Source organism: Fundulus heteroclitus, chromosome 9 (genome assembly GCF_011125445.2).
Source record: "Fundulus heteroclitus isolate FHET01 chromosome 9, MU-UCD_Fhet_4.1, whole genome shotgun sequence".
Classification (NCBI taxonomy): domain Eukaryota; kingdom Metazoa; phylum Chordata; class Actinopteri; order Cyprinodontiformes; family Fundulidae; genus Fundulus; species Fundulus heteroclitus.
Window position 1 is genome coordinate 15129935 of NC_046369.1, and position 13984 is coordinate 15143918.

The 13984-nt window shown below is 37.7% G+C and overlaps 1 protein-coding gene across 1 annotated transcript in view; it reads left to right on the plus strand.

Annotated features, from left to right (window-relative positions):
* Positions 1-11808, plus strand: part of mfsd8l1 (major facilitator superfamily domain containing 8-like 1) — a 19750-nt gene extending 7942 nt beyond the window's left edge. Inside the window, exons 5-13 of the mRNA XM_021321507.2 lie at positions 1400-1519; positions 1721-1800; positions 1897-2251; positions 2499-2572; positions 3398-3611; positions 3769-3891; positions 4063-4193; positions 8105-8197; positions 10429-11808. Coding sequence (XP_021177182.2) covers positions 1400-1519; positions 1721-1800; positions 1897-2251; positions 2499-2572; positions 3398-3611; positions 3769-3891; positions 4063-4193; positions 8105-8182 — 1175 coding nt within the window. The 3' untranslated portion in view covers positions 8183-8197; positions 10429-11808. The remainder of the gene's footprint in view (positions 1-1399; positions 1520-1720; positions 1801-1896; positions 2252-2498; positions 2573-3397; positions 3612-3768; positions 3892-4062; positions 4194-8104; positions 8198-10428) is intronic.
* The last annotated feature ends 2176 nt before the right edge of the window (positions 11809-13984 follow it).

Genomic DNA, 13984 nt, shown 5'->3' on the forward strand with positions numbered 1-13984 from the left:
AAGTCTTCCTGCCCAATAAATGCCTGTTTAAAAAGGTTTTCAGGGCTGTAAAATGCTTTATGATTTACAAATATAATACTTTTCCACCCTAGAAAATGTATAGGTATTATTGTGCTACTGGCTTTAAAAGCATGTAGACGCTTTTGGGAGAAAAAAAAAGTATTGGTCCCCTTACAACTTTCCTGTTTTTCACTTTTTTTGTTACCCTTAAATCTTAAGGTCTTCAGACAAGTTCTACAATCAAACAGTGATAACCTAAGTAAATACAAACTGCACTTTTCAGATTATTTCTATTATGTACGAAACCAGACTAGCCAAACCAACCGGGCCCTTTGTGGAAAAAGTAATAGTAGTCTTTGTTTAATCATGAATTATCTGTGATTAAGCTTTTTTGAGTTCATTTTATCTAAACACACCTATGCTTCATTACTTCCAGACCTGTAGAGTCAACAAATCATTTGAAGTAGACTAAACACTTTTGATACAGTAAAACCAACACAGCATTAAACATGGTGACAATAATGTGATAGTTTGGGCCTTTTCTTTGCTGCTTCAAGACCTGAGCGACTCCCTGTTATTGAGGGAACCAAGAATGTGTAAACATATGCCACAGGATAATGATTAAAAGGGCGACAAGGGAAAAAAACACACACACACACACACAATCAAGATTTTTGACTGGCCTAGTCAACCCTAATCTGATGTTAAGATTGGACTAGAGATATCCTTTATTGAAATTCAGGTGTACCAGCAGCAAAGGGCAAATTCACAACAGAAGAAAAAAATACTGTACAGCTATTTATTGAAAATACCATACTCGAGAAATTAAGTGTACAATTGAGTTGTCTGACTTCTGAAAAAGACAGACCAATGAGCTCAGACCTAAAGAGAGATTTTGTTTTGCGTTCAATATGCATTGCATGCACACATGGTGCCTAAATCAATGTAAGAACTGTATGCTTACTGACATTTTTCTATGATTTCTAATTTCATAAGCTTGTCATAATGCTGGTTTTGTTTCAGTTATGGCTCACACTAAACAAAGCTTAGCATTTTAAAAGCCTGTAGATAACTGGCATGTTTGGACGGTATTAAATGGATTTTTAGTCTCTTCCCCTGTCGTTGCCTGGCTGAACCGATTTGAACCTCAGGTTAACTAACAATGTTTTAAAATTCAACCATGATCTGTGTCAGTGTGTTATCTTTGATGTGTCTACTGTAATATCAACACAATATGCCAAGTTACACAGTACGATTCTGCATTGTTTTGGTGAAATAACTGGAATGATCCTTGTTACTTGAACGCTTCCCGTCAGATGACGTTTCGTGTTCTAAACAACTTAAACCAAATCACGAAAACATCTGAATGTTTCCGTTGAATGTTTATTTTTTTTTTCAGGCATCGGTACAGGCGCTGGCTCATCAATCTTTGGCTTCCTGACCAGAAGCACCTCTTCAGAGGACCGGGCCACTGTTTTTGCTGCAGTCATGGCTTGTCGACAGGCTGGCCTTCTGATTGGTTGGTGCTCCTATGCTCTGCAATAGGACTGAAAACGGATGATTTGAGTGTTTTTATTTGGATCATGTTAAACAAAAATTCAAGGACAATGGTTTATCTTATCTTATCTGGTGTCGTCGTTGTTGTGTTTTTTTTTTTCCTGCTCCCGTTTATCCAGAATCTGTCAATAAAATGAACATTTTAACTTTGTGTTCCGCTTAGGTCCGGCTTTTAACATCTTTCTGAGACTCTGTGACTTCCGTCTTGGTCCTTTTGTTGTCAACAAATATACTGCACCAGGGGTAAGGATAAGAAAAAGCCAGATCGTGATGCAAAGTGATTACAAGCTTCCTGATGGCCAACCCAGAATTGCCTCTCCTCTTTTCCGCTCCTTCCAGCTCTTTATGTTTGTGTTGTGGATTCTCCTCCAACTGGCGGTGGTTTTCCTGTACTGGGACTTGCCCCCAGTGGACAGGAAGAAGACTTTAAGCACTTCACAACACAGTGGAGAAGAGGGCGTCGATGGGTTTGGCGAAGACGAGGAGGACGTCGAGGCGGAGATAAAGCCGCTAATGACCTCCCAGGAGCTTGTGGGCTCCTACGGCTCTGTGATGACATCCAGCCTGTGCAAAAAACACAGAGCGGCTGCCTGCAACATCTCGCCCGATCACATTCATTCTCCACTTCAATCTCCCATGTCATCATCGAGCCAAGAGCTCCACGAACCCTGCAGACACTTCAGCTTGTGCCAAGGTAACTGGCGGACTGAATATCAATATGCCAAATTCATTGATGTTATTTATCTAATCTTTGTTTATTCAAAAATCCGAAAATCCTTGGTCATAAAGTATCAAATTAGTGGATATGGCATCAGATATAGAGATTTTTCCTTTTGAAACTGTTCTTAACCGCTCCCTCATATGTTGATAAATGTAGAGGCAACGTTTCCAAATGTAGCTCGTCACCGTGACCTGTCTGCACTGTTGTGTCTTTGTGTCAGAGTTCCTGAGAGAAGAAGTGGTCGTGCTGCTGGCTGCTCAGTTCATCACCCTCTTCAATCAGACAGCGCTGGAGGTGCGCCAAAGTTACACATGCACGACAATCATGTGACTTTACCACCACCACAAGTTCTAAGAGTACAAGAAAAATGACGTGGAGCTGTTTTGAGTTCACACCATTTCTGCCTTCAGTGCAATTTGGTGAACCCTAAACAAATCAGATATGTGACAACAGGCATTGTTTACTTTTTGTATCCAAGTGCATCTCAGTAAATTAGAATATCACATAACGCACTTTTTGTTAGTGGATGGTCACAGATGTGTTTGAACCACTGAGCAACAGTCCAGTCCCCTTTTTTTTTTCACATTCTTGATACGTGTGTGTCTTGTAGCTCTTGAGGCACCGAATCCAGTTGTAGTTCAGACCTTGTAAATCGCCAAACCCTTCAGTGGGTTTTCCCTCACGATCTCTTCAAGTTTTGTGATATGGATGTTGTTTGTGCACTGTTACATACTACTTTTTTCCTTTCACCAAACTTTCCATCAGGATGTATGGATAAATGGCTGTTACTAGCCAGTTTTTTTTTTTTTTAGAAATTACCTTCTTTGGCTTACGCTCATCCAAGGACAATATTGAATCTGTATATCATACCAATTTCCATTTTGAATTGAATTGCTGAATTACTATAAATGTACTTTGGAGGGTATTCTAGTTCTTTGACGATGGTACTAAATGCACGAAAGCACAGCTTAGTAAACTTTAATTTACTCTGATTGTAATAAAAAAAGAAAGATCAGATCCTTTTGGAGTAATCAAACCAAACCATCTGCACTGTAATCGTATTGCTCAAACCTTTTAGTCCTGAAGGATTTGCCTAAAACACGTTTTGTTTTTCTCCAGACTATGGTGACCCCCTTAACCCAAAAATATTTCAACTTCGAAGAACTGGAAAACAGCGTGATGTACTGCCTCGGCGGTGTGGTGGTGATCGCCGGCTTCCTGTTCGTGCGGTGGATGAGCCGGCATTTTAAAGAACGGGTGGTCCTTGCCATCGGTCTGGGCATTTGCAACATCTCCTGTATCTGGTGCCTCGTCTTTCTGGCTAACCCATTTGGTCAGTGTCAACTTGCTGTACTTGTACATTTACTGACGCTTGAAATAGAATCCAGGAACTTCATTATTTAGTTTGTCAAACAAGCCAATAAATGCGAGTAAACTTTAAGGATCACTAATTTTCAGCCTATTGTATTTTTATTTTGTCTTTTCTGTAGGTGGTTTTGCATGGAAGCTCACGGAGTTCATCATCGGGGTTTTTCTGCAGGTGATTGGTTTACCTTTTGTAGCTGTGGCCCAGGTCTCCCTCTTCTCCAAAGTTACTTCTGAAAGAAGTCAGGGTAAGGAACAGCACCATCTAGTGGCTGTATAAATAGCTCCTCTGTTTTTGTTCTCCTTCCTACATACTTACCTGGTTGTTCCCCTAGAAGCTCAATAATTTTAATCGGCAAAAAACACAAATGATTTACTCCATCGTCACTGATGTGTTTTGTCACTCACTGTCCCCACAGGCTTCAGTCAGGGAGTACGTCGCTCAGTGGGGGGTCTAGCCACCATCCTAGGCCCTCTCTGGGCAGGTGGTCTGACTGAAAACATGTACATAATGATGGGTGTAATGGCGGGACTGCTGGTTCTGCTTACGGTAGGCAAAACACACAAAAATAATAAGTCTGTCTTAAATTATAATTGTAGCAGGACACCTTTACTCTGTCTGTTCTAACTGAATGCTGTTGTCCTGCATCAGTAAAAAGATGTAGCTTTTCTTACACATGTTAAATTGGTATTTCAAGCATGATCATGTCTGGTTTCATTATAATTGTCAGTCACCTATTTTCAATAACAATGTAAGTAAAAATTGCACAAAATCTGAGTTTTCAGCTCGTTGCCCAACCCAAATAAATTTCAATGGTGAAAAATTGACCTTATACCATTTTGTTTCGGCTTGTTTAGGATTTTTCAGTTGTTTGCAAAGACAAATATATCATGGGACATGGTTCAAGGTTCAAAGAGACAGAATCCAAACTCTATAAACAGTAGCCTCTGTTGGAATAAAAAAAATATCGTTTGCACCATCTCATTGATACAGCATGCTTAGAATAAATGTATTTATTTATTGTGAAGCAAAAAACAAGTAGGGCAACATGTTTTGTTTTTATTTTCTGTACGAAAACACCGGCCAGCTTACTGCCTAAGCAATGGCAATTCTCGAGGGAAAACATGTTTCTACACAGCAATGATGAAACCAGTTTTAATTGTGATTTCCAGTTCAAAAGTGGTGCACATTAAATATAACAACGTTGATTATTTTGATATTACAACAATAAGTAACCAAAAAGTCATGATTTATTGCATGCTTGTCAGTCTGATGACAGAGGGGAAAAGGGACCCCTTCAAGGCTTTCAGCCCACGCTGACACTTTCTTTTCCTAAAATGCAGCTTCCTGGGCACAGAGGGATAGAATATTCTTCTTAAATGCTTCCTGCTGTGTCAAAGTTAAAACTTAAGTCATTCATTCTGAACTAAAACGGCTATCCCCACCTCGAACATGCAGCGCTGCGCACATTCATCATGCACTATGTTCCCATGCAACATCTTTTGTCTGAAGACGTCTAACACAAACTGAGTGAGTTTTTGGTAATCGGTTAGCGGCTGGTGTTAGCTTTCTTAAATTTCCTTATTTATCATCAATTTAACGTTAGTGAAGCTGATATTTTTAATTGCGGAGTTTGTGAAGCTAACTTTTTGGTTGGCTGTGCCCGCCACTTTCCTATAGTGTATGTCTTATTATGACGCTATGGACAGATTCTCCAATCGCTGCTCTGCAACTCCTTCAGGGTAACTTTTGGTCGCTGTGCTGCCATTCTGATTAATGCCCCCCTTGCCCAGTCTGTGAGTTTGGTGGACGGCTCTCTCTTGGCAGATTTGTGGTGGTAAAATGTGCAATTATTGATTTGATGACGCTCTGAGGGAAGATCAAAGATTTGGATATTTTTTTTTATAACCTAGTCCTGGCTTGTTTGGAGATCTCCTTGGGTTTTATGGACTGATGCTTCTTGTGTAGCTGCTGCAGCTTCTGGTACCTTTCGGATAAAGTGTGCTTATATTGACAGATCATGTGACACTTAGATTGCACACATGTGGACTTCATTTAACATTTATGTAACTTTTGAAAGTGATCTGTTGCACCAAAGCTGTTTAGGGCAGGGGTCACCAACCTTTGTGAAACTGAGAGCTACTTTATTGGTGTTGTCATACGAAGGGCTACCAGTACTCGACTTTGAACTAGAAGAGTCACAGTTCACCTTAACCTTATGGAAAATAAATACATCTGTCATGCTTTGTCATAGCTATTCTAATTTTTTAATCTATATAAATGCAAGTGGGGTTAAAAAAGAAGAGTAGTGGAAATGGGTTGTATAGGACATTTTTGACCAATCTGTATAATCTGACCCAATCTGTATAATATGATTGAACTTGATTTTGTAAAGTGCCTTGAGATGACATGTTTCATGATTTGGCGCTATATAAATAAAATTGAATTGAATAAAATAAAGTTTTAGATGCAGCTCACTGGTGGATTATGCTTTTTTTTTTTAATAGGCTCGGGGGCTACTTGGTGCCTGTGGGTACCATGTTGATGGCCCCTCTTTTAGGGGCTTCATAGCAAAGAGAAAAAAATGCATATTCACATGCCAATTTTGAGTGTTTTTAAAGTTTTTTATTTTTTTTTATTTTTATAATTTTACCTGAACAACTTAACCTATATTGTGCAGATCCATCATGTAAAATAAAATTTAAAAACATTTAGATTACCGGTTGGAATGTAATAAAGAAGAAAACGCCATGGGGAGGTGAATACTTTTTTTTTTTTTTTTTTTTTAAGGCACTGTAAATTGCACACTTAAATGTTTCAGATCATTATACAAATTGGAACAAACTACATTATAACATTTCAAATGATTATTTCCCCTTGAAAGGTTAAGTCCTGAAATAGCTGTAATTAACCAAATTCTGAATAGCTGATGTCAATTTCAATCAGGCCTAATTTACGCCAGATCCCCTAACATTGAGCGATCTCTTAAATGGAGCTTGTCTGATAGCACACTCAAAAAGCAACTCATCATGCACTGATTGAAAGAAATTAAAGAACAGACAAGAAACATGGTCGAAAACATCTACCAAGTCTATAAAAGCCTAAAAAAAAAAAGGTAAACCTTCTCAGGAGTGACCGGCTGACCAAGATTACTTCAAGGTTTCATGAAAACTCATCCAAGAGGTCAAAATAGAAGCCAGAACATCTAAAGCGCTGCACTTGCCTCAGCTAAATTTAGGGTTGATGGCTCAACAATGACGTTGAGACTGGGCAGAAATGATATCAGTGGGAAGTTTTAAAAGTGAAAACCACTGCTGACCAACAAGAACCCTAAGGTCCATCTCACATTTGTTAAACACCTGGATGGTTCCCAAGACCATCTGAGAAAATGCTCTGCTGATTGATGAGACAGAATTGGAACTCTCCCTCCTGTTACATTTAGCTTAAAACTACTATTGCATTAAAAATAAATAAATAAATAAAAATAAAATTATATGGACAATCAAATGTGGTCGGCGGCAGTTTAAGTCCTGGAGCTGTAAAGAAACCACAGACCTTCAGAGCCGTTAATTCTCCTATTTAGAAGAAAATCCAGCAGTGAATGTTTGGCCATTAGTTTGTGACTTTCAGCTTGAGTGCCCACTATCCAAGGCACACCAGCAAGTCCACCTCTGGCTGGCTCAAATGAATGAATAAATGTAGTTAACTCCAAAAAACTACATTCAAAGTCTGGACTTAAATTTGATCGAAGTGATGTGGGTACTATAAACGGTTTCAACAACCATCACATGAGACTGAGTTAAAGCAATCCTGCAAAGAGTGGGGGAGGGGACGTCCTCCACAGCAATGTAAAGAATGTAGAAAAAATGTTGGTACTAAGGGTGACACCACCAGTGCTCAGTTTTGCTTCTTCAAATAGGACCGGTTGGTTTGGAAAATTTTTAACCTCTCATAAATGAAATGAGTTGGTTTGTATTCACTCAGGTTATCTCGGTCTGGTATTAACATTTGTTGGCTCTGAAACATTTGAGGAGGCAAAACAAAAACAAACAAAAATGCAAGAGGGGGAGATGTGCCTTTTTCACAGAACCGTATATGATGACAAGAATAATTTACAAAACTTGCTCCATTTAAATGATCTAATCCCATTGAATGAATTTAAAGCCATGTTAAAATGTCATATAATTGAAAAATGTAACTGCCCTATGTGACCTGTCTTTTCCTCTATGTGAGATTTTATCTATGTTGTACTTCTGTTTGTATTTTAACTGGTGTGGCGTCTTGACCAGGTCTCCCTCGAAAAAGAGATCTCAATCTCAAGGGACTTCCTGGTTAAATAAAGGTTAAATAAAATAAAAAGTAAAAAATGCAGCTTCTTTACTTTGCTTACCTTGGCTTGTAGGACACTTTGTTTTTATTTTTTTTAATGATACAGACCAATTTATTTGCTCCTACTGCAGATTATGCTGGCTTTCTCATACAAACGGCTGGTGGAGCCTACAGTGGAGGACATGGAAAGTTCCCACGTCTGTGGCTAAAACTGCATTTGTAAGGTAAAGTAACTGAGCCTTGTTTCTTTTCATTATTAATATTATTATTTAAAAAACTACCAAACAACAAAGGATAAAATGTTGTGGATGAACCAGACAACCTTTTCAGCAGTTCTTTAAAATGTAAATAATTGCACAGGAGACGCATTCATTAAAGTTGTTTGATTCAAGGAATAAAATGCTGCCTTTGAAGCCACGTTGAACCCGTTTTGTTCCATCTGGCATTTATGTCATAAATACTTTGTGAATCTTTCTGTTTGGATTAAGTGCTTTGTGACTCTGTATTTTGGGAAAGCTGCTGTATAAATAAACTTTACTTACCAAGGAGGAAAACTGGCAATAGTTGAAGAGTAAGGAAATTTCTATCCAAACTTAAGTCAATACATTTCAATTTTGTTTTGTTTTTTTATTTTTATATACTTGCTCTGTTTTCCCTAAAAATCTAAACTGTTAGGCCTGTTGAATTTTAAAAGAAATATATTTAAGTGTATAAAATTATTACTTTTATTTTAACTGTATTTTAATTGGGGCATTTACCCTTGTTACATGAATAGTCTTTAGTGTCTTAAAGGTGCCATGACATCACTGTATAAACCACTTTATGTAGTTGATATTGCTGCATATGGTAATTCTACAAAGGATTTAATTTAAAAAATAACATCACATTTTTATTTTGTCAGGCCAAATGTCCCTCCTCAGTAAAAGGGTTGGTTGCAGTAATGATATGCAGCTCTACAAAGTTGACTTCACTCTTCACTCCTCTGCAGTCACCACAGTCTCCAGGGAGAGGAGAGCTGACTGCAGAGGACCGCTGTGGAGAGCGAACTCTCACTGGGACAGAGAGCTCGCTCTACCGGGCAGCGATAGGAAAATCATGCCTCTGACAGCGGTTTGGCTCGTCAGTCAGTCAACTGGATTTTTCTGTTACAAACACAACCTCCTTACATTTGACAGCATTTAGAAATGAAATCAACTTATGGGTAATGACAGCGTTGTGGTCGCCACCTTCTGTGTCGGTGGTACAGAAGTTTTTGTCAAAATCCTTTTAGTTTGAAAACCACGACTGGATTCCCCCCACAGGAAACCGTCTTCAATAAAGTCCCCATAAATCAACTTCAGCCACTCTTCTGTGTTGTTTTTCTTCTCCTCCTGGAAACTTCATGCATTTTTCAGCACCCTCAGACATATCAGCTCCCCTTTTTAGTAACCGCTGGGAAGTTAGTTTGAGGCTGAATATGGGGTATTTGCACTCCGCGGCTTCTGCGGGGGGAGGAAAGGCTGTTTGCTTGATGGTGTGCTCTAATTGGATAATATTGGCCCGTTTACACTACACTTTTTTTAACCGAGCCAAGACCGGTCTGAGCTTGGATCAGTTAACCAAGCCGAGACGACCCTTTACACACCACACTATCCCGGTTCCTTGGTTGCTCCTCGCCTCCTAGTGATGGTCTGCGGTACTACCGCTCTCTGGGATTGAAGGCGGGACCGAGCAAATCAAAATGGCGGCGCCTGTAACATTCAGGATGTTATGGTTAGACAGAGTCGGCTTTTGGGACGTGGATAAGACAAACGTCTAATAAGGATTTACAGACGCAGGAAACAACAACAGACTCTGAGGTTCATAACACTGCTAAGCAGAATCATCTCTGGAAACCGTGTGGCACGGTAAGGAAGCTAGTATTTTTATGAATGTCTGAAATTTGTCTGAATGGAGTGTGAATCGGGACGTGCAGCCAGACACGCCGGAAAAACCACGGACAGTCAGCTGACTGTAAGGGAATGACGCGGTCTGCTCATGCGCTCTTTATCAGATAACCGGGGGAAAAAAAACAGGCCGAGACCTACTCAGGAACTGGTCTGCACTTAAGGGGTCCGGTTATGTTTAGCGCGGTCCAGTTCAGTCTGCTGACCATTTACACACAAGAGTTATCTCGGTTACCGAGCTCTGATTGGGCTCGGTTAAAAAAGGTGTAGTGTAAACGGGCCTTATGAATTGGGTAAAAAAGCAACCCGTTTTCTGACCTGGCTGTTTTTGAGCAAGTGAACAAAGCTAACTGCCCCTGACCAGGTCTTTTTAGTATTCAATTTAGACATTAGCACAGCCTCATCATTGCACAACAGACCATATTATACCCCCAAAACCTCAGAAAAATTTAATTTGTTGTCATGGCCCCTTTTAAACACTACTTTTACAGACATCTGATTTTAATTTTTTTTATTTTTCTTTATTTCAGAGCACGGTGTAAGGTTCTTTTCCTGTAACTTTAGTCTGAGTTGGGACCAGTTCATAAGGTGACAACATCCCACTGAAGACAACATTAACAGCTCGCCGGCTACAACCTGGATTTTAGTGGTTGTCCATCTGAAGAGTGGTTGTCTGACAAAGAGATCTCAGTGTATTTTTTTACAGCATGTTTCCCATGGAAATGTAAAGCCATGCTGACAATGTATGTACATCTGTTGGATGAAATTGCTTCCATTAAAGGGACTCATAAGGTCCTCTGCTGCACCCTGCTCACTCTTCAGCAGACGAGATGTAATATGCATTCTGTATTCTAATAAACATGCATAGTTGCTGTGGAAGTAAACTGATTAATTTCAGCACTGATTCAAGTTAATTTATAGAACTAGTATTTTAGCTGTGCTAACTTCCAAGATTAAAGCTAAATTATTCAACCATAGTTAATTTTATTTGGATTTATGTTTATGTATTTAAATTTTCCACAGTATGGCTTCTGAGTGAATATTTAATCAGTGGTCTGTCTGAGGGAATCAGTGTCTAGAAATAAGTAATTTCCCAGAAAGTGCGCACTTGCACAGAGTTCTATCAGGGCAAATGTAATGTATGAAAACATCACTTTCACTGTTTTTACATTATTTGGTCTTGTGCAAATAATGTTTTGGGGATTGGTGGTTGTTGTACACTCATGACTATTTTAACTTCAAAGAACCTGGTTTTACAGATAGGAAACAGTTGTTTATAATTATTTTTCACATTTTTTGTTGACCTGCACTAAACGTGTTCTTTTTTTCTTTTTTTTTTGCATTAGGAATTCTGTTCAATTAGAAATACTACAGCAAGCTAATAAACACAACAGTTCTCTATAATGAATCAAAGCAATTTCTTTCAAGTAATCTTTCACTTTATAAAGCCTCATAGCATTCTGTTTCGCCTAAAAATATTGAAAGCTGGGACGATCCGACTGTCAAACTTAAAAACTGTTATGCAGAGTGTTGCTTCAGATCGGCCTGATTTAAATCCCTCAAAATAGAAAATAAACTTCATTTGTGGAAAGATCCGTGGCCATAATTGTCACATAGGTGATAACCTGATTAAACATTGTTTATGTAAATTTCAAGTGTTATTTATACATGGTTTTATAGTCATGGTTCTATTAACAAACCGTAGTAAAATAAACATGCTATCTGCATCATTTTAAGCATTTGTTCTGGCAGAAAAAAAAGACAAGAAGCAAAATTTTAACCAATTGTATGATTCTGTGAAACTTATTAATTTATGTCACTAATATTACATATGTTACTTTGTAAGTGTGAGCTGTAACTCTTGTTTGGCTAGTTTAGAATGTGCTGAATTAAAATTTCTTTTAAGTACACACTTCTTTCACCATGTGCTTGATGTAATGGTCGGTTTCACCTCAAGTGGGCGCTCTTAGTCTTTTATTCTGGGTTTCATCCTCATTAATACTGAACCCAGCATGCAGGGAGGCCACAGCCAGGGGAGAGTATCTTTATAATTACTCATGTGTAGAACATGAGCTCTTCTGACACGTCTGTGACGCAAATAAAATCTAAATCCTTTTCTGAGGCAGTGTTGTAAATGAAAAATAAATCAAGTGGTTACATTGGGTTATATATTTACAAAAAAATATTTAAGATATCTAGTGACATTTTTTTTTCTAATTTATCCGGTTTGTAGATCAGTAGAGAATATTTTTTTTTTTTTGTTTAATGTATTTTCCAAAGTAAAATGCATTAAACATTTATTCCATTGACTTGTTTTAATATTATTAATTTATCCAAGAAAAAGCAGTCTTGACTGTCTGTTGCTGTTAAAACTTTTTTTTTTTTTTTTTTTTTGGCCAATATTTATTCCCATTTTGAAGAAAACAAATTCCCTGTTTGTTAGGAAGTCACTGAATTAACTTCTAGTAGAAAAGTGTTTTACCACAAAATAAAGTATACTTTAGTATAATGCACATCCAACATTATATTAAAAACTTTGAAAGTATAGTTGAATTCAAGTGACCTCAAATTGTTTATTTTTTTAGAATGTTTAAAAAGAAGGAATAAATAAATCAGCATTATTTGATTACTTCCGATAACCTAGTATTTGCTCATAGTTCCAATGAGCTACACATTTCTTTCATTAAATAAATTTTTTTAGTTTGACTAGTATTAGTAATATTTAAAAAATGTGGTATTCAACAATTAAAGTTATTTAAACATAATTGGCTTTAAAAGATGTATTAATTTATTTTAATCAGAAATAAAGGAAATCATGTAAGTTAAAACGCATGGTCATTACCCATTTGTGTTCAAATATTTCTTAACAAGTTTACATTTTCTTGAAATTAACCAAAACTCATCAAAACCAAAATATTTAGTACTTTTTATTGTGTGGAAATAATTTTCATAACAATACAAATAGAACTTCCCAAAAATTATTTCAGTAAAACATACATTTTGTTTTCCTTGTGCATGTTTTCTTTTGCAAACTCAAAGTCCATTGTTTATTTAACATTGATTAAATAAACAATGATATTTATTTAATCAATATAAAACATACATTTATGGTAATTTTAAATAATTACTTTTGTAAAAAGGTTTTAAGAGGACAGATGTTATGGTATAGTTGAAATATTGCTGATTAATAATAAATTTTAAAGAAAAACATTTTTGCTAATGATATAATACATTTTATTTAAAAGTGCCTCTCAGAACACTCAAGGATACTGTACAGAACAAGCAGAACAATAAAGACAAAAGAATAAAAGTTATAATTAAATGGCAATCACAGAGAATAGTTTGTTTAGCCTTCATCAAAGTATCGCCACGGCACCACACTGTACAATACGAACTCGGCACCAAAATCCTGTTTTAAAGAGGTTAGATACAGTGGTTACAGTGAAGGGAAAAAAAAGATGCAAAAGTATTGTGATGTAAAATAATCCAAATCTTTGTGTGGGAAAAAAAAAAGGACAAATGAAGGAATTTATTTTATTGAAGCGTAAACGAAGCAAGACTTTTGAAAGGAGATGTATTTTAAAGATGACATTAGAAGGTTCAGGGAGTGTGGGCAAAGACTCATCAGGGGTCGCTGTGACGTCGCTAACCGAAAACTGGAAAAAAGTGTGTCGCGCTTATGATGAACCATCGTGTCTCTGGTGACGTGGTGGCGAAGGGGCGTAGCTTATAACTGAACTCTGGTTGAACCTTGTTTCCATGTTGGGCGGGGCCGCCTCAGAGATGTTACGACACAGGGCCAGTAACAGAGATATTTTAGGGTTTTCCTTTTTTTTTTCTTTTTTTTTTAACTTAACCGAGTCCCTGTGCCCGTCACACACACACAGTTCCACAACACAGTCGGCCTGAAGCGACACTCTGACCGGCGAGTGACCCTGCGGATTGAGGTTGAAAGTGCAGAACACGTCATGTGTCATAACAGTTTTTTTTTTCTGGATAAATTTGGCGAGCTGACTCCTCCTCCATCCTGTCCAATCACAATCCTATGGTACCAAACTCCACTATGATAATAGACGCGTGAACTTT